Source organism: Pantherophis guttatus, chromosome 2 (genome assembly GCF_059756535.1).
Source record: "Pantherophis guttatus breed Tessera chromosome 2, ASM5975653v1, whole genome shotgun sequence".
Classification (NCBI taxonomy): Eukaryota; Metazoa; Chordata; class Lepidosauria; order Squamata; family Colubridae; genus Pantherophis; species Pantherophis guttatus.
In genome coordinates this window covers 18,520,284-18,548,061 of record NC_142064.1, presented here as the reverse complement: position 1 = coordinate 18,548,061, position 27,778 = coordinate 18,520,284, and the positions used below count along the sequence as shown (strand labels likewise).

Genomic DNA, 27,778 nt, shown 5'->3' with positions numbered 1-27,778 from the left:
AACTATCTTCCATATGCATCCCAATATAGTTATTTTACTGGCATTTTTGAATGAGTTTTTTCTCAGATGGTATGAATGACTGTTGTCTTCTCCATGCCCCACAGAGGCTTCTATTTAGAAAGCCATTCATAACCATGTGCTTGAACCAGTCTTTTGTCTATTAATCAAAATTTGGAAAAAAAACTCCAGTTATATACGGTTACCTAGAAGTTCCCTTAATTGGTGAACATGCCAACTTGTTTAGGTAATCTCCTTCTAGCAGTTTCCTCTATTTCAGGGGTCAAAGTCACGCCGTCACATCATCATCACGTGATGTATCATGACTTCCCCCCCCCTTCGCTAGACTGTGGTGGGTGTGGCCAGTGCATGATGCATCTGCCTTGTGGACCGCGAGTTTGACACCTCTGCTCTCTTTCTAGGATTCTAAATTATTGTCTATGTGTCTTTCCATGTTCCTGGATAAATCATTTACATTTTTATTTCTTGACTTAAGAGGTTCAAGGGTATCAATCACAGATAGCTATGGAAATGCAAGAATTAGTAATTTAAAATCGAGGTTTGAAAAGGACTGCTTTAGAATGGAGATTTATTAGAAAATTCTGTTTAATTTGATCTCATGTTTAATGCTGCTAAACTGTAATTAAGGAGCGAGTTAACTCCAGGGAGGGAAGAAGTGCAGCTTGGAGCTAGCTCCAGTTTGTTAATTGCAATTAACAATGTTATAGCCCCAGGAAATTGCAATTTCACTCACTGCAAGCTGACAACTAAAGCTTCATGGAAGTGAGCAGAGAAAGAGAGAGCTGCTTTTAATCATCTGGTTGTAAGTCAAAACATGGTCTTGCATCGCTCACTTCCCTCCTATCAATAGTGTGGATGTTAAGGGTGGGCTTGTGTTATGCTGCAAATCTGCCAAGGTTTAATGTACATGAGATCTGGCATTGGCCCTGTGCCATAGCGGATTCTGCCATGGCTAATGCATGTCTCTTTTCACTGAGAGATAATTATTTCATCAGAACCTGTCCTCCCCCATAGTTTTCATCTGGAATCTGAAAGAACTGCAAATGATTATCAAGATCTCACTGCTTTGCTGGAGGAGAAGAAGTTCCTACCTGCATGACAGGCCGAGTCCAAGTTGTAGTGCGATTGTTATGATTGACATAATAAGTACGTCCCTTAGCATCTTTCCTCTCTTCCCAGCCTGAAGGTAAGCCCGGTGTAGTATGAACATAGGCCACTGATGGCTGTTTATGCAAGAAATTACCATAGTGTTAACTTTGTGGCAGTGAGTCATTCTTACAATCAGTAATTGCAACAGAACAACTGAGAAGATATGTGTTGGCAGAACCCTTCCGCAAAAAGGGTCACTTTCAGAAAAATAAAGATTCAGTTCTAATCATAAAAGCAAGGTTAGCACATTCACAAGTAGATAGCAAGGCACTGGGATTCACAGAGGCTATAAATGCTGTCCAGTTTGACAGAGGTAATCGCCATTTTATCCTTGCTGAAAATGAGATCTGTTCAATAAAGGTAGACAATCAAAGGAGTAGAAGAATATAAAAAGCCTAGACATAATCAGTGCACAAGTACTAGGAGGACTGAGAACAAAGACAGTTAGAAAAGCTTTTATATTTTAAACGATGAAAAACTGACTTCATTTGCTTCACTAAAACGGTCCCAATCAGAAAAAAAATGGTCCCTAGTGGTTTATTGTTAAGTGACTTTGGCTAGGTCACAAGCTGTGTAGTCTTCATTTCAAAGACATCAGTTCATTACTAAACCGACAGGCTCATTATATTGTTTAATATATTAAATTAGAAATTTCCAATGCTTTGAACATTTTTCTTTCAAAATTCCTGCTAATGGCTGCATCCCCTTTGAGCATTTTGATGTCATTAAATATGATTTAAATGTGATTTCCATTAGGAAGAATTGTCCTGTAATGATCAACCTTGGAATCTAGGATTCTCGTATTGCAACGTCTTGCCCCGATTTGCACAATGAACCCCAAAATAACTGGAAGATTGAGAGCTGCCATTCTTAATATTGACAAATAAGATATACAATTCAATGTGCCATGACAAGAACAATAAGAGCTGTGGTGGCGCAGTGGTTAGAGTGCAGTACTGCAGGCTACTTATGCTGACTGCTAGCTGCCTGCAATTTGGCAGTTTGAGTCTCACCAGGCTCAAGGTTGACTCAGCCTTCCATCCTTCTGAAGTCAGCAAAATGAGGACCCAGATTGTTGGGATCAATAGGCTGACTGTAAACTGCTTAGAGAGGGCTTTAAAGCACTACGAAGTGGTATATAAGTCTACCTGCTATTGCTAATAAACCATATAAATATGCATCCGTACATGCATGCTAGGAGCTCTATATTTATATACACTAAGATGGGTACATATTTAATGACTTCATGTGCATGTATGCACGCATACATGGGTTTTTTTTTAGAAGTTAATGAAGCAAAGGAAACTTTTGATTGAAGTTGAACAATCTTTAACCATACCAAATAATGCTTGTGGTTTTAATGACAAGCTTAAAAACATGGTTACTTGTGTAGATTCCAAAATGTTATTAAAAAATATTCCCCTTTCTTCCTTCAATGTTAAACATTACTTTGCAATTTTGAGAATCTGATTTTCTATTGTTTTCTGATTCAAAGAGTCACTGCTATAAAATAATAGCAGGCCATGATTATTAAAACTTGCAATCTTTATATGGAAAGAATTGACACCTTGAAATCATTTCCCATACATGAAACGAACAAAAATTACTGTTTTTTTACATAATGATGCCCCGATACACATTTGCTAGAATGAAAGCAAACATTTTTAAAAGATCTTTTTAAAAAAGTAGCTAAGGAGAAATATTCCCTGGTTTGTTAAAACATGGGATTCTTTTAAAATGAGAAAAAGGATCACTGCATAAGTCTGAGATGAAAAAAAAAAAAACCTAGGAAAATGGGTTACTCAGCGACCTCAAGTACAGTATATTAATAGAACATTGCCAGAGTGTGTTAAATCAGTTTGAAAGCCAAACAAACTTTATTCTCAGGTGGCATTTCATTTTTATGCATAGGCTTTTGTTACAAAAGTGACTCCCCTGACTTGAAAATCCCCCTAATTTTATCTAATTTTTTGCAAATGGAAAAATATTGTTGGGATATTGTTGGGATGAGGCCTCAGGATGCTCTAGAATTCTTTCTTCTGTCTCAAAGCAGGATGTTCAGTGCTGAAAGCTTTGTGGGTGTATCATATCCATTGTTGCCTAGCCCATGACTATTCTCCAGCAATAGTGGGTTAGGAATAGGAGGTGTTAAGAAATACAAATTCGTCCACCATTGTTGAGGAAAATGCATGTGACTGCATGCTGCTCGCATAGTATGAAATATCATATTATTGTTCTTCTAAGATCAGGGCTGTCGAACTCGTGGCCTGTGGGCCAGATGCGTCACGCGCTGCCCACGCCCATGCCCGGTTTAGCGAAGGGGGGAAAAGTCCCGATACGTCACGTGACGAGGTGAGTTTGAAACCCCTGTTCTAGATTATGAAATCGTGGTGAGATAGATGGCAAATAAATCAAATAAATAAAACACTTCTTTAAAAAGAAAAAACCAACAGTGGAACTTGATATTACAACTTTAAAAGTATTTCCTTCCTTCCTTCCTTCCTTCCTTCCTTCCTTCCTTCCTTCCTTCCTTCCTTCCTTCCTTCCTTCCTTCCTTCCCTTCCCTTCCCTTCCCTTCCCTTCCCTTCCCTTCCCTCCTTTAGATTCGGCAGGAAATTACTAAACCATTTAACTGGGAATATTCCAACATAGCCTGAACCTTTTAAAAGAAAAGAAAAAAGTACCAAAATGTGATAGTGATTATTCCTGATTGTTTTCTATTTCTCCCTCAACTTGATTCACATTTTTTTTTACCTCAGATTGTAACATTAAATTTGGTAGATTTAGAACCTTCTTTTTGTGCAGGTAAACCTCCCCCCATCAGATGGTCTTCTCTGATAGCTGATAGCTAGGGAAACCACTGTAAATTGATCCATAATTGATTCATCCTACTGCGTCATATATCAATGCACAGAAGGGTCAAAGTGAAAAATATTCAATGCAGGGAAATTGTCTAGTTTGACATTTCAAAATCTGTACTTTAAAATGTTGATGAAACCTCAATAAAGAGATTAGTACAGAAGAGAAACAATGTCTGTTTGGAATAAAATAAATTATTTGCTATTCAAATGAGAGCCCTTTCATGTTTTCCCCCCAACCCATGTGACACCAAGAGTAAAAACTACTTTTTAATAACAAGACATCTTTCCCGATTCTTTCTATTATCATTACTCCTCCTTTATCCTCCAATTGATAAATAAATATAGACAATGAGAATACTGGCTCCCTGTTTTCTTGGCGTCTCTATTCTCAAAGAACAGCCACTGAAAACAATTGCAGTTAGTTCTGATTGCTTTTATTAGTTGTTTGTGTCTTACTGGTGAATGCCTGTTGGATTTTTGCAATAATCTGATTTATTTTTTTTGAGTCTGGGAAACAGGGCGGTGCAAAACACTTAAAGTAGCTGGTTTGCAAAACCTGCCAGCACAAATGAAGCATCTCTCTTCAAATAATTAAAGCTTCTTCTTCTTTTTTTTTTTTGGCAAGGCTCTTATGGTTACTTTGAAAGGAGTTCATATTTGCCTTCACATGTATGTGCATGCTTCACTTTGTTGCTGGTCCCCCTAGAAGAGCTGAAGGAGGTGTGTGAATGCACGATACGTTTAAACAACTCACACCGGGCAGTTGTACCAAAATACGGTTGGTTTAATAATTCAAAGGTTTGTGCTAATACATGTTGCAAACCACTTCCTTTAAATGCTCTGTGCGACTTCATTGGTATAAGCCAAGTATATTTCTTCAAAACTTGTTTAAAGAATTTTCTGCCCCTTTCTGTTGTCTACAAATTGACATTCATGTTTGGTTGCAATTAGCCATTCCTACTTTGCTATAGTCCAGTGATGGCTAACCTTTTTGCCATCGCGTGCCAGGAGAGGGGGGAGGGCGGGGGAGGGTCGCACGCACAGGTGCCCACGCGCATGCGCACGCAACCCCACCCCACCCCACCCTACCCCCACCCACCCCTGCTCCTGGCACATGATGGCCTGGTAGGTCCGTTTTTCTTTCTTACCTGGTTCCAGATCCTCTCTGTGTATCTGGGAAGGGAAAAAACAGTCTTTCCCACTCCCTTGGAGGCCCTACGGAGGCTGAAAGGGCCCATTTCCCAACTCTCGGTGGGACAGGAAGTGAAATTTTTTGCTGTCCCCAGCCTCCAGAACCTCTCTAGGAGTATCTAGAAGCCTCTCTAGGAATCTCTAGGAGCCTCTCTAGGAGTCTCTGGAGGCTGGGGACTGGAAAAAACATCACTTTCTGTCCCACCGGGAGTCGGGAAATGGGCCCTTTCAGTCTCCATAGTGCCTCCAAGGGAGTGGGAAAGGCTGTTTTCGCCCTTCCCAGATACACAGAGAGGATCTGGAGCCAGGTAAGAAAGAAAAACGGGCCTTCCCCACCCCCCTCCAGGCCCTCCAGAGGCAGGAAACAGCCTGTTTCCCTACTTCTGGTGGGCCCAGAAGGCCCGAAAATCAGCTGGCCGGTGGGCGCATGCGCCCCAGAGCTGAGCTGGCGTGCCCACTAATATGGCTCTGCGTGCCACCTGTGGCACGCATGCCATAGGTTCGCCATCACGGCTATAGTCTCTGCTTGATTCAAATAAGAAAAACTCACACAGGTGCATTTCCACTATGTGAAAGTCAGAGATGGGATAATTACTTGCTCATTAGGTAATCTACAGCTTGTGAGGGGTAAGTTCTACTCCACCTCTAATTTTTCTGCATGTATGCACACATAGACGATTCTTTGCCTTTCAGCTATTTCTCCTTCGGTATAAAAGAAGCTGGGAAGCAATTTTTTAATAAACTTTCAAAATGCCACAGTTGGAGGAAGAGAAGAGAACTGGCTATCAGAAGTAATGCCATGGGAAATATCTAATTAGATACTGAGAATGTTTCTGTAGAGGAGTGTTGGTTGAAGTAGCCGAACAGAAGATACTCAAGCTGGGAGAATGGTGGGAATATGCAATTTATTTCATTACCAAGGTATGAAAATGTGTCTACGGAGATTCTCAGAGTCCTCCAGGTCATGGTTGTCCCAAAGATGCTTTTCCAAAAGGCAACTGGACTTTCTTTGTTTTTCCTTGAAGATGTTTCACTTATCAACTAAGAAGCTTCATTTTTTTTCTTCAGAAATTGTCTTCAAGGAAAAACGAAGAAAATCCAATTGCCTTTTGAAAAAGCACTTTTGGGGTATGGAAGTATGGTATCTGTAAAGTTGCATAAGGAATCTTCTAAAAGCAAACTGTACCCAACCTAAAAGCAGAAGCATCTCTAGCAAACCCACCAAGGCCAAAATGACAAGAGGTGTGAGGTGATGCCACCATGCAAATGCCACAACCTGCCCATTTGCCTTCTAACATTTAATACAAGTATTTTCATCATGACATCACATATGTTTTGTCACTTGCTTTGTTTTGTCACCATCCGTCCCTGACATTCTGAAAGCCTGATATCCTTGACAACGAAGGGAAAAGAAACGAAGATAGATTTGAATAAGAGAGAAGGCGAATGATATAGATTTGGCTGGATAAAAATATTATTACCGTCGACTCTTCACCCCCAGTGACCGTGGAAGAACGAAGTCTTCTAGATGGGCCACTCGGCTGTTAAATAATAATAATTGTTATAGTTAAGGGATGAACAATACACTAATTTGAAATAATGGCATCTTGATAAAACATTTTCATCTTTATTTTATAGCAGAGAACAGCAGAAAGGTCAATATATATATCTATATCTATATATCTATCTATATCTATATCTATATCTATATCTATATCTATATCTATATATCTATATATCTATATATCTATATATCTATATCTATCTATCTATCTATCTATCTATCTATCTATCTATCTATCTATCTATCTATCTATCTATCTATCTATCTATCTATCTATGCTTTTAGCCACATCATTCTATTGTCTATTACATACTAGCCATCACTAAATATGTAGAGACTACAAATCATAGAATTCCTTGCCACCACAGTGGATGGGTATGTATATATCAGGCACCAGAAAAGAGAAGGCAATGTGTCCATTATCATGAATTTTTTCTCCCCCGCAGAGGATACGAAGACAGTACCTACAACAGGAGTATGAACAATTAAATGAAGCAAGTTGGATTTGGCCACAGTCAAGGCAAAGATTTCAGTAGAGTCAAGCTGAAAAAGAAGAAGCTGAGCGTGATGATTTTCCCAGAAAAAAATCATATCAGAACACAGAAGAACAGGAGGAAAAAAACCTTAGCTGCTAAAAGGAGAAAAATGCCGTGCAAGTTTTTGGTATTTTTTTTTTTTACTGTTTGATCACATACAGAAATCCCAGATTAAAATAATGAAGAGTAATATTCTTGCCCATGAAATTTGCCACAGGTTAGTGTGAAATTTGTACTCCCAGAAAAAAATCCTTGTGGAAACAAGATAGAGTAACTGAACAAAGCATATTGCAATATAATTTTCATATGGATTAAAGTGAGAGAAGACATATTGAGGACTACAGCAAAGCATCCAAGCCAAAGACCTAATTTAGAATTACCCAAGACCTACCCGTAACAGAGAATTATTCAAGTTTGCACAGAAAGAGGAATGCGTAAGTATTTGTTTGATCCATATCTAATGTGAACCAGCCTTATCTTTTCTATCTAGGACAACATCTGCTCCACTTCAAATGTTGGACTGCAACATATAGCAGCCCAATTAGCACTGAACCACAATAAACAGGTTCAATGGGGTTGAGATTCAAATCATGTTGAAGTGGCTCACAGAATTATTGATACTTTGTATTGTACCCGTGAACTTCAAAGTTACCAAAAGCATATAAAATACGTATTTCAGGATAAAATACACATAGCAATGACTATTTCTTGATGAAATACTTTCAAAATACATACACTGAAATTTCATATTTTCATATTTTCTTTTTTAGAAAATAACTAGAGTGGAAAAACACTTTTTCAAGGGTGACATACACATTTTAAATATATCCCTAAATAAAAAGGAAACAGAAGAGCATGGATTTGCAAATGGATTGATGCAAAAATGATGATAGCAAGCTGCTTAATTGGGCTTATTTGTAGAAGAAGAGCAAGCAGAGCTAGTGGGCAGAGTTAAACATGTCATTAGCTAAGTGTCCTTACATTGCCACGAATGATTCAAGTCCAACCTCTCTTAAATTCCATTGACCTTATCAGGCACCAATTTAGTACTGAACTTCAATTGACCAGATTCTTGTGTATAATCTTGAATAAAGCTTCTGCCCTCCCACCCCCCTCACCTGCTTTTCTCCTACCATTTCCAGATATGGTTCGTCCTAGTAAGCAAGAAGTTATTTTATTTTGTGTTTTCAAAATCAGCTTGATGCATAGGAATCAGTGGTGGGTTGCTACCAGTTTGCCCCAGTTCAGGCGAACCAGTAGCAGTGGCGGCAGGAGGCTCCGCCCACCCACCCAGACGTCATCAAAAACGTTCTGCGCATGTGCAGAAGTGCAGCGCACTCGCGCACCCCCAATAGCAAACCAGTAGCACTGGGATTTGAAATCCACTACTGATAGGCATGTCTAAAATATGAACACACTGCCATTATGTGACCTGGGGGTGGGGGAAATTACCCCCAAAATAAAGTGTGGTATCTCCAACCTCAGGTGAAATAATGCACAATCAATGGTGTTCATTTTAGAAGGAGAAAAGGAAAGGAAAATTCAAATAAATCAACAATTTAAAACAATTATTTAAATAGGAAAAATATCCCAACTCCAGTATTGTGGAACTAGAGATGGGAAGGCCTGGAAAAACCCCTGGGAAAATTGGGGGGGGGAGACTCTTTTTTAAAAAAATTTCCACTATTATTCCAGGCCACTCTGTGTGGAATACATAACATTTAAAAAAAAATTACATGGTTGACAAGCTTCATAAAGTTTGACAGAAAAACTCTTTAGAAATGCTCTTTCTGCCTCTTTACAAATTCCCTTATCCATCTCCCCTTTCCTTACAAACTCTCTTGAGTCCCCCTGTCTATAGCAGATTCCTACGCTTCTATCTTTGCAGAAATGACTACAAACTACATTAAAATCACTAATCCAAAAGTGTCTGGTTTTTAATTGAAATGGCCTTCATTTGTGGGTTCGTGGGACACAAACCCACTGCTGACCTTCTTTCCATTTGGAAGCTAAGCTTGAATGGTGCTGATTTGTACTTGGCCCATTTCTGACCAATTTTTTTTAGACTGGGCTGGAAATATTGTTGTGTTATTGTGAAGAAAAGTACATAGTCGCCACCAGAAATGGGAGCTCAACTCAAGGGCAATAAGTTTTGGTACACATGGAAATACATGTATGGTTATTATAAATAATCACCATCCAAATGGAAAAAACACCAGCATTAAATTTCAAGGATGGTTGAGATCCTCTGAGCCTATGTAGTAAAGTGATGATACTACCATCACAAAAAAGATTTCTCTGGCCAGTAGAAATAATATTTTTCCTATGCATTTATTGTAGTTAACCAGCCTTTTGATTAACCTCTCTTTCCCAGAACTGAGTATTGATATCCATTGCAAAAAAAACAACAACCCTCCTATGCAGCCAAAAACATTTTAACATAAATGCATTCCTGAAATTTGCTGAATAAACATACAAAAACAACAGCCAAGAAACGTCTACTTACCAGTGATAAATGGGACTGTTCAGCAACAGCATCAGTTACACTACAAGATCGCAACCTTGCAGAGGGATCTCTTTGCTGGAATTTAAAAAAAAATATTGTTTTATATACATTGTGGCTGCCATTTTCCCCTGGCATCCTATGGCTACTTTAGCTTTCATTCAGCCACTTGATAAGTTTACCTTTCTTCCACCAATAGGTTAATTTACCCTGCTTTTGCTCGATTTGATTGCCAGAAATCTTACTTTCCATTTCATGAACAAAACCTTGAATTCAATTTTAAATGGCAGAAATATATACATTATTAATTTATATGTTATATAAATTAATATAGTATTTGGAAGGAGCCAGAATGGACAAGAAGATAATGGTACCCTTACTGGAAATTTAATTTCCACAATTCTGGGCGGATTGTTGATAGGACAAAATAAATAAGGTGGAAAGCAGAAATAACTTAAAATCTTATGAAGCATCTTGCAATATTATGAAGATTCTTACAAGATTAGTGAAATCCTATCTCCAATAGTTTTTTCTTTTAATGAACTCATCATAGGAATATTCATTTAAGCAGAACTTCATAGCCTTCAGACAACAAAATAATATTTTGTGGAATGATTTCTCTGTACTTAATATCTCTATTTGTTGAGGGGCTGCCTTGTTAGCCAGATAAGATGTGAAACTCATCTGTTGCCTAGAAGGTCTTAATGAAGGATCTTTGTAGGAAAAAGGATTTTCTCAGGAAAAAGCATAAATAAGTCTTCATAGAATACACAGATTTTTTTCTGTGTATTCTATGACTGAAATCATAAGCAATTCATATCAAAAAGAGCACAATGCAACATTAACAAAAATAGGAGCACAATACAACATTAACAAAATTAAAGTGGAGCTTTAGGAACGTCAAATTTATTTTGATAGATTTCAGTTGAAAAATTCGTATTACTGGAAAACTAAATGAAATAGATCATGGGTAAAAGTGGATTTGTTCTTAACTCTCCATTAGACCGAACTATTATAAATCTATAGTCACAGCTATCATTAGAAGCTTGGTTAAGATGGAAATACATTTCCATTTCACTATTCAAATGCAAGGATAAATTTGCTCTATTTAATGTTTTTCACAGAAAGAACAGAGACAAATTCCAATGTGGTTCAGATTAAGTCTATTTATCTTCATCTTCATAAATCATTTAATAGTAGCATGTTCGTTATTTTTTAATCATAGGGAACATTAATTTTACATAAAGAATTTACATCTGGAAAGTCTTAAAACTTTGGTATTAGGATTTAGGAGAGGAAACTTAATGGAACTAAGAATGCTTAAGAATTCCTTATAAAGACATTTCAACAAATCATAAAGAAATGGTTTTGAAATGACGAGTAGATTAATAATTTACTGGCAGCATAATTTTCCCATCATACTGCATCATATCAATCTAAATCATTTTAGACTGAAATCATAAGCAAGTTTTGGTGGCAATGTCCAAAGTTTTTGATTAAGAGTTGAAGAAATTGAGAAAAATTCACAAAATGTCTTTAAAAAGAATCCTGCAGTAAGACAGCTGCTTGAACTTCCTAAAGTACACAAAACAGAGCAAAACTGGAATACTTCCTAAAAGTACACAAAATTAAGAAACAAATTAAATGTAGATTATTAATAGATTTGTTTTTGTGAAGGACTGGACAAGGAAAGCACAACATTGGCTCAATGGTAATCCATAAATGTGGAAATGGCACCGAAGAAAGAATTACCTCAACAATTTTTGTTTAAGAGATCCTCTAATAAAGATCAGGCTTCATCATACATGGACCCTCTTTAGTATTGATATTAATACAAATTTTTCTTTTTTTTAATAATAATATTTATTTTTCTGATAGATTTATGCCCATTGACTCAAATGTCACATAGGGTAATGTTTTTATTCTCAACTGTATTTGTTTTAACATTTTATACTCCTTTTTAAATATAATTTTTCTTCTTCATTATGGATTGCGTATTTTTGTTCTTTCATAATATTTAATTTTGCAGAGACATTTGTTTAGGTTTTTCCCCATTTTAGTTTTGGAAAAAAAAATATTTTCCACACTTTGTTTTCTTATTACAGTACTTAAATGCTAAAAGGGCAAGGTGATGTGCTGTCCTGTTAAATGTATAAATAACAATTTTCTATAAAACAACCACAGATTAAAACTTCTTGTCTGTCATTTATAATTAAAACATCCTAGTGTAATTCTTACACTCATTGGTGTAATATTCATCCCAGCCCATTAATGCAATTGCTGAGTTAAGAAATCAGGCAAAACAACCTTTTGATGCATTAAAATAATTATCCCAATACAGAGGTGTTAGTATAAATTTTCCAGTTGTATGCCACATTTATATATGAAAATAAATTGTTAAAATTATGAATGAAGACAAATCTACTTGTCCCAGGATAATGTTGCAGGATTCAATCTGGGTGGATTGGTCAACGAGAGCAGAGGTTTATCTAAAGAAGTTATCTGAGGATGGGGAAGTTCAGCACGAGTCTAAAAGCTTGGAAGACTAAACCTCTAGTCCCTGTGACTGACCCAGATTGGATTTTGTTAAAATTATTATATGAACCTCTAAAATTAAATTTTTAAAAAAAGGAAAGAAAATTCCACCTGCTGTTTGTTTTACTTATCTCAATGAAGCATTCAGAGAACTTCTATTTTGTTTATCAAGTTCGCGGAAGTTATGAGTAAGCATAAAATCTCTTCCAAATGAAATCACAATACACATTTAATAGCATAAATATTATTACTCAGTTCTGGTCTTTACTCAAAAGTAGGCTCACTGAATTTGGATCAAAATTGCTTTGACTTATTTGCTCAATTCAGTGTTTTGCAACCTTGACAGGTTTAAGATGTATGGACTTCAACTCCCATGATTGGTTGGGGAATTCTGGGAGTTAAAGACCGTACGTCTTAAAGTCGCCATGGTTGAGAAACACTGGCTTAGTTAAATCACTGTCAGGGTTCCAAGTAACACCCCCAACGAAAGGAGACTCCGAGGCTTGAGTTTCCTCAAAGTTCCATTTTATTAAAGATGTCATATTGGCACATCTGGGAAAACCCGAACCTGAAATCTTCCAGGTTTTCCTCATCCAAAGGAAAGTTCAAGTCCCTGCCCAGCACCCACATGCCCATCACATCAAAGCATCATCCCAACTGGAGATACCTCCCAGTTCCAACTCTCCAGGTACAGAGCAAGATGCCCTTGACTCCCTGAGAAAGAATGTTATTATGGCTATATATCACCCTTGCTCCATACAATCCCCCCCCTCCCAGTTTCCCACAGCAGTAAATGTGGCAGGCCTGAAGCTCCAAGGCAAAAGATGGCTTCCAGGTCTGACAATCACTGAATTCTGTGAAAATTGCCCTCAGGATAAGTATGCTTTGCATCATAATTATGGTGCACTGTAGAATGGTCCAATAATTTCAATTAACTAAGAGGAACAAACGTACACCCTTGTAGCCCAAAGCACCATGTCCATACAACATTACCAGTTGTGTTGACTCTGAGGTAAGTTCTACAAATCAGAATGAGCATGTTAGAAGAATAGTAAAAGAAATGTTCAAGTCTCTTACAATCATAGAAGAGAGTTGTTCCCCATTTGAATCAGGAGTGATCTGAAGTCTTCTATTCAATTCCTCAGAGAACTCCTGAGGGCTGGTCCGAGAGACAGGGGAAGCAGGCGGAGGGGGCAAGGACAGGCTTAAGGAATCACTTGTGTTCACTTCTTCAGAAATGGTTTCCCAAGGCTGAGAAAAAGAAAAGGCATCAACAATGAATATACCAATCTTCTCTACAATTTGCATGGCTATCAATTAAACCTAAAAATCAATTATATACCTTTAAGACTTAGAACACAATTAACATCTGACAATCAGCTTTGGCTCTCTCTATACTATACTTTGAGCATTATGTAAGATATTGTTTCTCAACCTTTGCAACCTTAAGGTACAGTGTATGGCCTTCAAATCCCAGAATTCCCCAACCAGCATGCATGCTCATTGGGGAATTCTTGGAGTTGAAGTCCTAACATTTTAAAGTTGTAAAGTTTGAGCAACACAGGGAGAAAAAAATAAAGCTGGCAAGTAGCAAAAAGCAGGGTTCTTACAAAGGATGAAAAGTTGTAGTCCTCCATAGACTACAACCTATAGTTAGGAATCAAGGAAACTACGAGAGATTTATTTATGTATTTATTTATTCAATTTATCTGCGACCCATCTCAGCCACAAGGTGACTCTGGGTGGCTTACACTGTTAAGAAGAATAAAACATGGCAACAATATGTATACAACAGGAGCAAACACTATTAAAATATGAATTATCAGCTATAAATAAAGCGAAAAGATGGGGGGAAGGGAGTAGGCCGAACAGGGAAGGAGGTGGGATCTGTTATTAATCAATTAACACCTCCAGCATGACGTTCCCCCATTGAAGCCAGGTCTCAGGATCTTGTGGAAGTTCAGGAGGATGGGAGCTGATCTCACTCTTGGGCATAAGATGTTCCAATGGGTAGGAGCAAAAGCTGAGAAGGCTCTTCTCCTTCAGGTTGTCTCCCCCCCCTCTTTTATATTTATGTCCTAAGATGTGGATCACTGAAGTATTTATACTTCCGAAGAGTGGAGGATAACATGTGACCTAAAAAATACACACTTTGATGGCTATTAAATGCTCCATAAACTTATAGAATTTATTCCTTTTGCAGAGTCTATTCAGAAACTCAATCCCGTTATTCAGGTAGTTTACTGTTGCAAACATAGCACTACTTTTCTACAGGATTTTGGGTTGGGAATGACGTAATCTGCTGGTAGGGGGCACTGATTGGCAGTTAAATGTTTTATTGCACTTTATCTCTGATGGCTTTTTATTAAATGATTTTAGCAACTTTACGCCTTTTATGTTGTTGATATATGAACTTCCTGGATTCATTTTAGAATACCGTGGCATATACAAATTTCAATCGATTAATGAATTCAATTCAATTTTTGTTCTTAGCCCAAGTAGCATTAATAATCAGAGAAAGCTGACATGCGAGCAAACATTTACATTATTTTAACATGTCTGTTCTTTAACTCTCCTTATTTGTGGTACTTCAGTCCTACCTTTGGTACAAATTTCATTTGAAAACCTGAAACTCCAAATTAAGCCATTTTAAAGGGTCATTTTGGCTTAAGTCATGAGAAATCAGGGTGGTACAGAAATTTTTAGCAAGGCAATAAACAAACAAGTGAGTACATTCACTTGTACATCAAACTATGAAAGGATCCATTTCAAATCCTGCACATACTTCAGGGACATCACCACTGTCCAGGGGCTCAGGGTCCAAATCCTCACTAATGTGTCTCCTTGATCGAAACCTTCGGTGGGCAGCCTCTTGATTTATCTGCCTGATGTTATTGTCAGATTCAGAAGCCACATCCCTGAAATGTCAACAGTTGGTGAAAGAGGCATAAGTCAGAGAAGGAAGAAAGACATCATTAGCTGAAATACTTCCAAGTTAACAGAAACACATACACACACACACACACACACACACACACACACACACAGAGCTATTAAAATGTCAGATCCTCTCAAGTCTCTGCTGCATCTGATACTTATTAATAATGGGAGACAAATGATAAATTATTTCTTCAAAATCTCTGGCAACTCAAATTAAATAATGATCAGTTTGTCCTTCAAAGCAAATAAAAGCTTGTAGTCTCAAGCTATTAGCGTGATTAAGGGCAGATTTCAATAATCAAAGAAGCAGCAATTAAGAACGAGGTCCAATGTCCAAGCTGATACAGCACACGTGATGCCGTGTATAATTTAAGCTCATCCTGTTGAATTATTGCTACAACTGTATTTGTTGTGCATCCTCTTTAATTCAAGAAAAGATCATCTCATGCTCCATTGCTTTTTTTCTCTGATTTTTTTTTTTGAAGAAAATTGGTTTTAGTGAATGTTTTAACTTACTACATCTTTAATAATAGTTTGGTTCTGCATGTGAAATAGAATCTCATGAACAATTTTTTCTGGGAATTTCTCACTCTCCTCCAAGATTTATTGGGATGATTGGGGGGCAATAGGAAACAATAGAAGGTTAAAAAAATACAACCCTACAGTCACAAAGACATATTTGTGTACTGGATGATCAGAATTATTTCATATAAACAAAATTTGGACACAGTAAGTTTTATATATTTTAGCAATAGCAATAGCACTTAAGACTTATATACCGCTTAATAGTGCTTTTACAGCCCTCTCTCTAAGCGGTTTACAGAGTCAGCCTCTTGCCCTCAACAATCTGGGTCCTCATTTTACCCACCTCGGAAGGATGGAAGGGTGAGTCAACCTTGAGCCGGTGAGATTTGAACTGCCGAACTGCAGCTAGTAGTCAGCTGAAGTAGCCTGCAGTGCTGCACTCTAACCACTGCGCCACCTCGGCTCTTTTAACTTTTCCCAATTGAATAAATAAAAAAACCCATAATTTTGAAAAGGATCTGTAGATTACTGTCAGGCAACATGTTGTCTATGCATATATTTCTCAGTTTGGTTCCTCAGCATTCCCAATTAAAAGTTCACCTATATAAAACCACCACTGGTATAAAACACCATTCTCAGAATAGAGAGAGCTCAAGAAAAGTCCATAATTCCTCTCTTCTGCCTGGTCTGACTGTACCAAGAATACTGTTTCCAATTCTGGGCACTATAATTTAGGGAAGATGCTCTCAAAATAGAGGGTTTCTAGAGGAGAGGACCCAAGATGATAGTGGCCTTTGGAAAAAGAACACTTATGATAAATGTCTGGAGGTCTTGAGTGTCTTTAGCCCGGAGAAGACTGTAAGGAGACACGGCAGTTGTCCTTAAGCTTCTGAAAAGCTATCATTGGGCAAAATTGTTCAAATTTATTTCAGAAGACAGGAAAAAGAAGCAGTGGATTTCAATTAGAAGGAAGGAAGGAATTTTGGTTGAATATCCATGAAAAATTCTATTGACAACAGCTATTTAGCAATGGAACGGTGTACTTAAGAAATTGATGGATTCTCTTTCTTACAGAGACTGGATGGTCAGTGACAGTCGTTTGGAGTGGATGATAACCAAGGACTCTTCCAACCCTCACATTTTATAATTCTAGAATTTCCAATGTGATACCTCATAAATATTTCTGACTACAATTATACCAGCTAGTATGGTCAATGAGTAGGAATATTGGAAATTGTAGATAAAAAGACACTCTATTGTGGAAAGCTGGAGCAGATCATATTGGGTTCAAGGGAACAAACTAACTTGTTATGTTCAAATACTTTTACCATTAAATATATTTCATGTTATAATTCTTTTATTTGGTTTAACACTTCTATGCTTCAATTGCTATCAATGTCACAATCTTGAATTTAATAAATCAATTTTCCCTGCCATTCTGAACAACACAACTATTTTAATAATTTGGTAAACAATATTCTATCTAGATTATTTCTACATCTGTATATTATAGGGACCAATGAAGATCAAACAAACAAGCTGAAAAAAAATCAAATGGCATAATGAGTCAGATTCAAAGGATAAACAAAACACTTTTGCTGAAATATCTGTATCATAGTGGACTGAAGCAAACCAGCAAACCATTTGCTTGTAAAAAAAAAAACACCTGATATAACTTTATATGTGAAGAATTTGTGAGTTAGAGGCTAATGAGCTAGGTTTTCTTGCCTGCCTCATAATAATCATTTGCCCTTCCAAAAGAATTTCCAGAATTCTCTTTGATCCTGTCCATCCATTTGCTTCTAGTTCAATCTCTACTTTATTAGTATCAGCCTTTAGATGTTCAAAGGCATGCAAATCATGAAACGCTTGAGAATAAATCTCATGTCCAAAGAATGGGCTGGTTAATAATCACTATTTCATCACTGCTTCAATCACTAAAAAGAATCAGAAATTAGAGGCTACTGAGTTCTCTCTCTCTCTCTCTCTCTCTCTCTCTCTCTCTCTCTCTCTCTCTCTCTCTCCATATATTGAGCTGTTGCAACAATGAAATTCCACAGCCTTTCTTTAAAGCATTAATTTTATTTTGAAATAAAATCAAAACTACACACAATGGTAAAAAAAGAATATATATATAAACCATTTTTGTTCCTTTTTACAACCCTGTCATCTCTTAATTCAGGCAGAGTCAGGGCAACTGATGGAGCTGAGTGTTTACCGGATGGATGCCCTTCCTGACGCCTACATGGAGTTCGCAGCAGATATATTTTTCTTTGTGCCCTAAGAGAGAAACATCTATTGCTACTACCTAGGATTGAACTCTCAACCTTCCGAGTGGGATGCAAGCTTCTTCACCAGTAGGCCCACACCACTCACATCTAAAAACCCAGTAATGGCACTAAAATAGGAACAAGGGGAACTATTTTATTTCAGTCGATAGTCTACTGAAGCACTATAAGCAGAATTCACAAAGCATAGACCGTGGTTCATAAAGTACAAGACCAAAAGACAGAAAAAATAGTGGATCTTTCCCTTTGTGAAGAGAAGGAAGACATGACAACCTGGAAGGCCGCACTAAAGAAAGCCATAAATCTTTCCTACCATTCCAGTATGCAGGTCATGAAACAAACACAGGAGCAATTTTGTGGAATGTCAGGAACAACTTGTTACTAGTAAGAGCAGTATCAGTAGAATCCAAGAGCCAGAGAGGCCATGAGCGCTTTTCATTTATTTTATTTATTCATCAAATTTATTTGCTACCCATTTTGTGGCTCAAGGTTATTAGGAATAAGACTATTACCTAACTTGTTGGGTTGGCAATATATAAACCATCAATGTATGTTTGTAGTGTATTGCAATTGTATTGTATAGCTTTAAGACTGCTGTATTGCATCATACTGTGTCCTGATTGGTTAGCTTTGTTGCCAATGTCCTTAAGAGGGAGCTAGAAACATGGCTTGCTCTCTTTGTTGTTCTTGCTCTCTGATATCTCTATCTGACTTACTGTATTACTGTTTGCACCTCCAGAAGAACTGTTTACTGTGTAAGACTACTACAACTGGTATGAAGATTTTGTTTATTGGATTGTGCTTTATTTTTCCTGAATGTAAACTGTAAAACGACTCAGTGTATCTGTATGGTGACTGTGCTTATTCCTAACTACCCTCAACCGCCTTCATGTGCACACCCTTGCTACTCAAGGGTTATTCCTTAACAAAGGTGACTGAGTGGCTTTTCAATAAATATGCACAACCAAAGATTACACATCCATTTACTGGAGATTTTACAAGTTGGAATCTTGTACTAGCTGGCCCCTTCAAAATAATTCTATCAGCAAAACATGTGCAAATCATGAAGCTGAAACTTAATCTGAAAAAAAAAGATGTATAGAATGTGAACAAAACCTTAAATAGCTTTCCACGGAAGAAACTGAATATGTGGCACTGTGTTATTTTCTTTAAAATGAGAATTTCTTCTAGCTGAATAAATGTGTACATCATTAACGTCTTCCAGATTTCAGCAATCTGCTATGTTCAGAGGTTTGCTTGACAGGCATTCACTCATAATGCTCTAAAAATGGTTTATTGTAATATGACTTTACTATACCCAGAATTGTTTACAAAGGTCTCCACACAGGCATCCAGGGTTGTAAAGTTTAAAATCACAAAGAAGCATTAAAAGTGCCATTTAATGTGGCAATATTGCTGGCCATAATCAGGAGTCTTGTTACAGAACTCTGCTGAACATGCCAGCTGAAAGTAAACATCTAAGTTCATCTGCCTTCCACTCCTTCCAACAACATAGGTAGTTCTCAATTTATAACCATTTGTTTAGTGACTATTAAAAATTAACATGGTACAGAAAAAAAATCCAACCAGCCCAGTAGTAGTATGCAGGCGGTTCTATCTGGCTCAGGAGAACCGGTAGCGGCAGCTGTGGTAGACTCCGCCCACCCACCCGGATGTCATCATGTTCCGTTTTTGACATTCTGCACATGCACGGAAGGCTCTGCGCATGTGCGTAGGTGCGGACTCACATTTGCGAATCGGTAGCGAAGATAAGTGAATACCACCCTTAAACCAGCCCCTCCGAAGGCCCATTTCAGCCTGCAACGTGCCGGGGGAGGCCTCCGGAGGCCCAAACGGAGCGTTGGAGGGGTGGATCAGCCCCTCCGAAGCTCCATGTTGGCCAGCAACATGCAGGATGAATGTTGCAGAGCCTCTGTGGTTGTTCGTAAGGGCAAAAAACTGCCCTGGTGCTGCAAGATTCATAGTTTCGGGACTTGTTCGTAAACGCTAGGGGGCGCTTATCATGTAACTTCGAACGTTCGCTAAGGGAACGCTCGCAACCCGGGGATTAACTGTATTGATTAATCAATTTACAATTTTCAAGCTGTTTACAGATTCTAGGCAGCATACCCTGAATGACAGAGCATCATGTATAAAATACAGAGTATTTCATGTATAATTTAACTCCCCACAGCAAAGCTAACAGTGAGAATTAAGGCAACTGTCATTCTAATTTGCCCCATGTTAGATAGAGAAGGCTGCGCTCAATGAAAACTAAAACAAGGCACACAAATGATGTGCCCAGATAATGCCTCTAAGTATTAGGAATGAAAGATGCACTGAGATTGTCAATGTGTCTGGCCAATATTAATGCTCAGAGAGGGAGGGAGGGAGGGAGGGAGGGAGGGAGGGAAGGAGAATAATAGCCCACTGTTCTATGCATTCCTATCAGTGCTCTGTAGAACAATTATCTTTCCTATAAGAAATCTGACCTCAGTAACAGGATAATACATTTCCACATAGGGCATTCCAAATTTTATGACTGCTGAGTGCCATTTCCTTCACCCTTGGCTTTGGCTCTGGCCAAACAAATGTTGATCATAATTTATACCATTTGGCTGGGATTAGAATGGACGGAAGAAATGGAAATGTATAGAATAAGAAGGCTGTTATTATCTGGGTAGGGTTACAGGTAGTCCTTGACTTACGACCACAATTGAGCCCAAAACCTCTGTTGCTAAGCGAGGCATTTGTTAAGTGAATTTTGCCCCATTTTACAACCTTTTTTTAAAACCAAAGTTGTTAAGTGAATCAAGGCAGTTGTTAAGTTAGTAACACGGGTGGGTTGTTAAGGGAACCTGGCTTCCCCATTGACTTTGCTTGTCAGAAGTTTGCAAAAGGAGAGCACATGATCCCGGGACACTGCAAACATCATAAATATGAGTTAGTTGCCAAATCTCTGAATTTTGATCACATGAACATGGGGATGCTGCAATAGCCGTAAGTGTGAAAAACAGCCATGTCACTTTTTTTCCAGTGTTGTTGTAACTTTGAATGGTCACTAAAGGACTATCTGCACTTTGTTGCAGCTTTATTTTATTGTAAACTGCCTTGAAACCTGATGGTCGGGACAAAAGACAAGATATAAACACTAATTTACCATAACCATATGAGTGCTGGAAATCTTTAAGAAGGAAAGACTTTTGAAAGAGGTCAGACATGCAGTGGTGTTTTGAGGTTTTGAAACAGGTAAAGACGCATTCAGAATCAAGATAGTATGTTCCACATCAGAGGTGAGTTTCAACAGGTTCTGACCAGTTCTGGAGAACTGGTAGTGGAAATTTTGAGTAGTTCGGAAAACCGGTAGTAAAAATTCTGATTGGCCCCGCCCCCATCTATTCTCTGCCTCCAGAGTCCCAGCTGATTGGGAGGAAATGGGGATTTTGCAGTAACCTTCCCTTGGATTGGGGAGGAAATGGGGATTTTGCAGTAACCTTCTCCTGTCACGCCCATCAATCCATGCCCACCAATCCACACCATGCCCACCAAGCCACACCCACAGAACTGGTAGTAAAAAAATTTGAAACCCATCACTGTTCCACATTCTAAATAGTCCATGACGAAAGTATTTCCATAGGAATGGGAAATGAAGAATTGAAAGTCTATGGAGATTCTCAATCATCCAGGTCATGGTTGTCCCATTTCCAAAAGGAGCTGGACTTTCTTTTTTTCCCCCTTGAAAATGTTTTGCTTCTCAGAACTGAAGAAGCTTCTTAGATAAGAAGTAAAACATTTTCAAGAAAACAAACTAAGAAAGTCCAGTTGCCTTTTGGAAAAGCACCTTTGGGAGAAGAATTGAAAGATAAAGCATAATTGAAAACTACTGTCCTACAACAGGAATGGGCAATCTGTGGCCCTTGTTTGTTCTCTTTTTCAAAAGCCCTCAGTCAAACATCATAACAGAAATTCATCCATTTGCTTTTACTGCACAGAGAGGAAGATAGCAAGGAGACACTGAAGAAATGAAAAAAGAAAAGGAAGTTTCCTTTTTGATCCTTTTTTTCTGTGCTATCCACCTTTAGGGTTCACTCCCCAAAATGTGCTCTGGAGAAAATCTGCCCTAAAGTAATAGCGTTATTTCTACTGTGAATACACACTTCGTGTTCTCTCTCTCTCCCCCGCCCCCAACTCTCTGAGCATCACTTACTGAATCTATTATCAGCAATATTATAGTGGAGACAACTCCCAAATAGAGCAATAAAATGTGACAAATCTTTACAATAGCAAGAGCAAGCATCCATCCTAGAGGGATAATTTCCTCCTCATTTTGCAGTTTCACAACCCTGAAGTCTTCTGAGAACTAATCAATACAGTGAAGCAGACTACATTTTATGGAATTAAATTGGAATGTTGACAGGAAGCCCATTATAAAGCAATTCTATAATTAAGGCTGAGAATCGGTCTTTTAGAAATGCAGCCAACATCACAACATTCCTTTCTTCCAAAAGAGTACAAAATCTGACTAAAAAATCCAGATCACAATGCATTTAAAAAGCTCTGCTTTAAGACAATGTACATTGATAAACATGCTATGTAGCAGATGCATTGATTTCCCGTATAACTCAGGTCTAAGTAGCATTTCAATTATGGAGTCTTACTCCCCAAACATAATAGATCTCACAGCCCAATCATTTGCATCCTTACTCAGGGGTAAACCCCACTGGACTAAAATAGATTTAACCCTGAAGTGTTTTTCAGATTAGAGACTGCAAAATCTCAATAAACCTTAATAATTTAACTGAGCTTTGAACTGGGCAGCAAATCACATAAAATTGGAAGGAAAATAATGAATCAGGATAAGCATAAATATTTTTTTTTTAAAAAGAATCAAGATAAATATAAAAGAGAGAAATTATATGAAAAAATATTAGGACATTATTCTTTTATTATAACTAATTTTTAACTATCATGCTTCATAGTCAGTAAATTACAAGTTAGGATTATAAATTAATAAGATTTTAACTATTTGGACTGCAAAGCCATTCCTTGAAGACCTAAGGAGCTTGAAGACTTGCATGTGGCTCACTGAGGCTCTCTCCACATCTTCTGGGCATGCTCAGAAAAAGCGAAGAGATACTACTCAAGTAGATGAACAGAACCTTTAAGTACATCATCATAATAAAAGTGGTTAGAATGCAGTATTGCAGGCTAATTTTGCCCACTGCCAGGAGTTCAGTCCTGACCGATTCAAGGTTGACTCAGCCTTCCATCCTTCCAAGGTTGGTAAAATGAGGACCCAGATTATTGGGGGCAATATGCTGACTCTGTAAACCGCTTAGAGAGGGCTGTAAAGCGGTATATATGTCTAATTACTATTGCTATAATTGCAAGCACATCTTTGGAACGACTCCTCTGAATTGCTCCTCCAAATTTAGGCCGTTTGCACAGCCTATAAACAAACTGACATAACCTATAATTGCAAAATTGAACAGTATGAACTGAAAAAAAAGCCCCACCCTTTAAAAATCCCAATTCTCAAAAGAGCCACAACATGAGCTTGCTGTAGCCACATGATTATTATAGGTTAATTCATTAATCGGAGCAGAATGTTTGTAAACAATGCTTCCTTTATTAGAGACAAGATTTCAACCCAATGGACAGATTCAGATTATTTTACCTCACCTTAATAAATCAATATTATCTATGAGACTTTCCACACACACCACTCATTCACACTTCCCATCATTGTTGAAGACATCAAGTTGCAAAGTCTCTAATGGTTTCCTGTTTTGTCTGAACTGTATGGTACCTGTGATTCAGCAAGCCAGGAAGATAAAGCAACCATTGTTTCCCAGTCAGATGAAATAGGAAGCTGAGGTTAATTGGAGGCCTGATTTCTATCATATAACAGAAGGAAAGAAAATCTGTAGGCAGATGTCTACAAATAAGACATATGCTGATAACACGTTTCCTCCTTCAACTGCATGACAAAAATCAGGCCAGGTTATTAAGTTTAGACTATTTGTTTTTTATTCTGCCTTTATTTTAGTTAATTTAAGGCAGAACACATACTTAATGCTCCCATGTTTTGTTTCCCCCACATCAACAGCCTTGTTGGGCTGAGACACAGTGACTGGCCTAATGTCACCAAATTGGTTTTCATGCCTAAGGAAGGACTAGAACTTACAGTCTCTTGATTTTGGTGGCAGCATTTTCACCACTACACCAAACTGGTCTCAATTAGATTATCTCTAGTTAGCAATAGTATTTGTATCTATTTGTGTCTACCAGCAGCAATCCCCTTTCAGAATATGAAGTAGACCAAACGTCCAACTTATTTTCAATCATAATGATCCACTGAAGAAAACCCACGATCATGCTATGAAATAAATAAAAGCACATGTTTAGCCTATGGTCGTAATACGAAATAAATGAGAGCACATGTTTATCCCAGTATGATTCTTTGGGGCTCACTGCTTATGACCACAGAGATTCCAGCTGCTGATTAAACCTGCACACTTCAAGATTAGCCTTTTAGACTGTGATTAGCCTCAGCAATTTAAAGATGTATGGACTTCAACTCCCAGAATTCTCTAACCAGCATGGGAGAATTCAGTTCCGGGAGTTGAAGTTCATACATCTTTAAATTGCTGAAGTTGAGAAACATTGTTTTATATCAATGGATATATCATATAGTTAGTACAATACAATAGCGAAGATATGCTATGTTCAAACAGAAACTTACATCAAACTTGGTCGATGCCACTGTGTCGTTCTGTTATTATGATTGACATAGTAGGTGCGTCCAAGGTTGTCCACTTTCTCTTCCCACCCAGGAGGTAAGGGAGGTGGAGGTAATTCTTCCTGGCGCTGAGCGGGAGAATCTGCAGTATCGACTACTTCCCAGCCATGCTTTAAAGAGGACAAATTAAAAAGTTACATTTAAAGCCTGAAAGCCTTTATGGGTGGTTTATTTTATTATTATTTTTATTATTATTATTATTATTATTATTCGAATTTCTATAACGCCCTTCTCCTTTCGGACTCAGGGCGGTGAACAGCCAAAATAAAAACATTTATACATAAATACGATTAAAAATAGATTTAAAATAATTAAATTTGGCCCATAGTTTAAAATTTATCAATTTAAAATCCATATCAAAATTTAAAACCAACCATAAAATCATAAAATCAAGAGAGACCGGCTAACTGAAAGAGATGAGTTTTTAGGGCCCGACAAAATGTCCGGAGGTCGGAGATCACTCGTATCTCTGGGGGTAGATTGTTCCAAAGGGTAGGTGCCACCACAGAGAAAGCTCTCCTCCTGGGGGTCGCCAGCCGGCATTGTCTAGCCGACGGCACCCTGAGGAGGCCCTCTCTGTGGGAGCGAACTGGCCGGTGGGAGGCTATTGGTGGCAGAAGGCGGTCCTGTAAGTACCCTGGCCCTAAGCCATGGAGCGCTTTAAAGGTGATCACCAACACCTTGAAGCGCACCCGGAAGTCCACCGGAAGCCAATGCAGCTCGCGCATTATCATTATAAACAATGGAAAGAATCTTTCTTGGCCTCTATTTCTGATCATTACATTAATCTAAAAGGGAGATGAGCCAGAATTTAAGATGATCCTTTAAAAAAGGAAAAACGGTCAGAAAAGGCATGTTAAGATGACATTCCCGAGGGAAAGATAAATTATTCGACAAAATATCTGTTCCACTTTACAGAGTCGATTGCATCAAATTTGTAGCACTTATACAGCAAACCATTTGGCTACAAACTGGACAAGATCTCACTCTGGTGAATGCAAAGATAAAGAACAGGGCTTCTGTCCATAAATCTAAGACAGTGATAGGAAGAACATGTTAAAGAAAGTGCTTCTCTAAATGCACATTGAGAGATGTGACTGCCGGGGATGTCAGAACTGCAAAATTCTCAAATCCCTAGCAGGAACATTAACTGAGTCAGGATAACAAACTGGTAGCTATTGCCTACTCTACAGCACATCTTTAAAGTGAAAGACAAGGGTGCAGTTTCCTAGTCATCTTAATCACCGTTGAAAGCAGTCTTATGCACAGCACATTAAAGTATGCATGGGGTTACCAGAGATCAAGCTGGAGTCAGCATTTACATACAAACGCTTATATATGGAGCTACTCTCTGCAGAGTAGTAGAGTTTCTCCCACCAACCTCGCACTGCTAATTAGAAGAACAATTCAGTTCTGAAACACGATGCAGGTAGGAATGCATGCTTGCTTTATATCCTGGAAGAATAATTCATTCAACTAGGTTTGAAAAATGATGCTTCGTGCTAAAGAATTGTAAATAAAGGCCAAAATAGTTCCGATCTGAATTATTCATCCTGTCAATGATAAAAGTAAATTTATTCTATTTTCAAGGCTGATTCAGTCTAAACTGTGATGTAATGTGGGGGCTGTATCTACAATGGTATTGCTTTACCACTTTCTGAAGTCACAGCAGTCCACATAGAAGGGCGGTATTTATTTATTTATTTATTTATTAATTTAATTTGTATACCGCCCTTCTCCCAGAAGGGACTCAGGGCGGTGAACAGCCAAAATTAAAAAACATACAAATGCAAAAGTTAAGATAATTAAAAGAATTAAATCATTGGCTACCCAAATTTAAAACCCCAAATCCATAAAATTTAAAATCCCAATTAAAAACCATTTAGGCTAGGCCGGCTTGATGAAATAAAAACGTCTTCAGGGCTTTACGGAAGGTCCAGAGGTCCGGGATCAATCGTATTCCAGGAGGCAGCTCATTCCACAGGGCGGGTGCCCCCACAGAGAAGGCTCGCCCCCTGGGGGCCGCCAGCCGACATTGCCTGACCGACGGCACCCCGAGGAGGCCCTCTCTGTGAGAGCGTATTGGCCGGTGGGAGGTTATCGGTAGCAGCAGGCGGTCTCGCAAATACCCTGGCCCTAAGCCATGGAGCGCTTTAAAGATGAGAACCAACACCTTAAAGCGCACCCGGAAGACCACCGGGAGCCAATGCAGCTCGCACAGGAGAGGTGTTACGTGGGAGCGCCACGTCGCTCCCATAATCACCCGCGCAGCCGCATTCTGCACCAGCTGGAGCCTCCGGGTGCTCCTCAGGGGGAGCCCCATGTAGAGAGCGTTACAGTAGTCCAGGCGTGACGTAACCAAGGCATGAGTGACTGTGCACAAGGAGTCCCGATCCAGAAAGGGGCGCAACTGGCGTATCAGGCGAACCTGATAAAAAGCCCCCCTGGCCACGGCCGTCATATGCTCTTCTAAAGACAGCCGTGTGTCCAGGAGGACGCCCAAGTTGCGAGCCCCCTCTGTGGGGGTCAGTGACTCGCCCCCAATAGCCAGCGATGGCACCAGCTGGCTATACCGGGACGCCGGCATCCACAGCCACTCGGTCTTGGAAGGGTTGAGCCGAAGCCTGTTCCTCCCCATCCAGACCCGCACGGCCTCCAGACACTGGGACATCACTTCGAGGGCATCATTGGGGTGGTCTGGGGTGGAAATGTACAGCTGAGTGTCATCAGCGTACAGATGGCATCGCACCCCAAAACCACGGATGATCTCACCCAGCGGCTTCACATAAATGTTGAACAGGAGCGGCGAGAGGACCGACCCTTGCGGCACCCCGCAAGCAAGGCGCCTCGAAGTCGACCTCTGCCC

The 27,778-nt window shown here is 38.8% G+C and overlaps 1 protein-coding gene and 1 long non-coding RNA gene across 27 annotated transcripts in view; one reads left to right on the top strand and one right to left on the bottom strand.

Moving 5' to 3' along the window:
* Positions 1 to 27,778, bottom strand: part of NEDD4L (NEDD4 like E3 ubiquitin protein ligase) — a 340,414-nt gene that overhangs the window by 47,429 nt on the left and 265,207 nt on the right. For 9 of the 26 annotated variants that reach the window (XM_034442472.3, XM_034442471.3, XM_087885598.1 and 6 more), the window contains 6 exons: positions 24,856 to 25,022; positions 15,143 to 15,275; positions 13,435 to 13,608; positions 9,826 to 9,900; positions 6,701 to 6,760; positions 1,110 to 1,241 (listed from right to left, as the gene is read on the bottom strand). In XM_034442472.3, coding sequence (XP_034298363.2) covers positions 1,110 to 1,241; positions 6,701 to 6,760; positions 9,826 to 9,900; positions 13,435 to 13,608; positions 15,143 to 15,275; positions 24,856 to 25,022 — 741 coding nt within the window. The remainder of the gene's footprint in view (positions 1 to 1,109; positions 1,242 to 6,700; positions 6,761 to 9,825; positions 9,901 to 13,434; positions 13,609 to 15,142; positions 15,276 to 24,855; positions 25,023 to 27,778) is intronic. The other 17 variants (XM_087885593.1, XM_034442473.3, XM_087885604.1 and 14 more) reach the window with 3 other exon arrangements.
* Positions 6,658 to 8,005, top strand: LOC148115039 (uncharacterized). The gene is made up of 2 exons (XR_015732066.1): positions 6,658 to 6,874; positions 7,230 to 8,005. It is a non-coding gene; the product is annotated as an uncharacterized LOC148115039 (long non-coding RNA).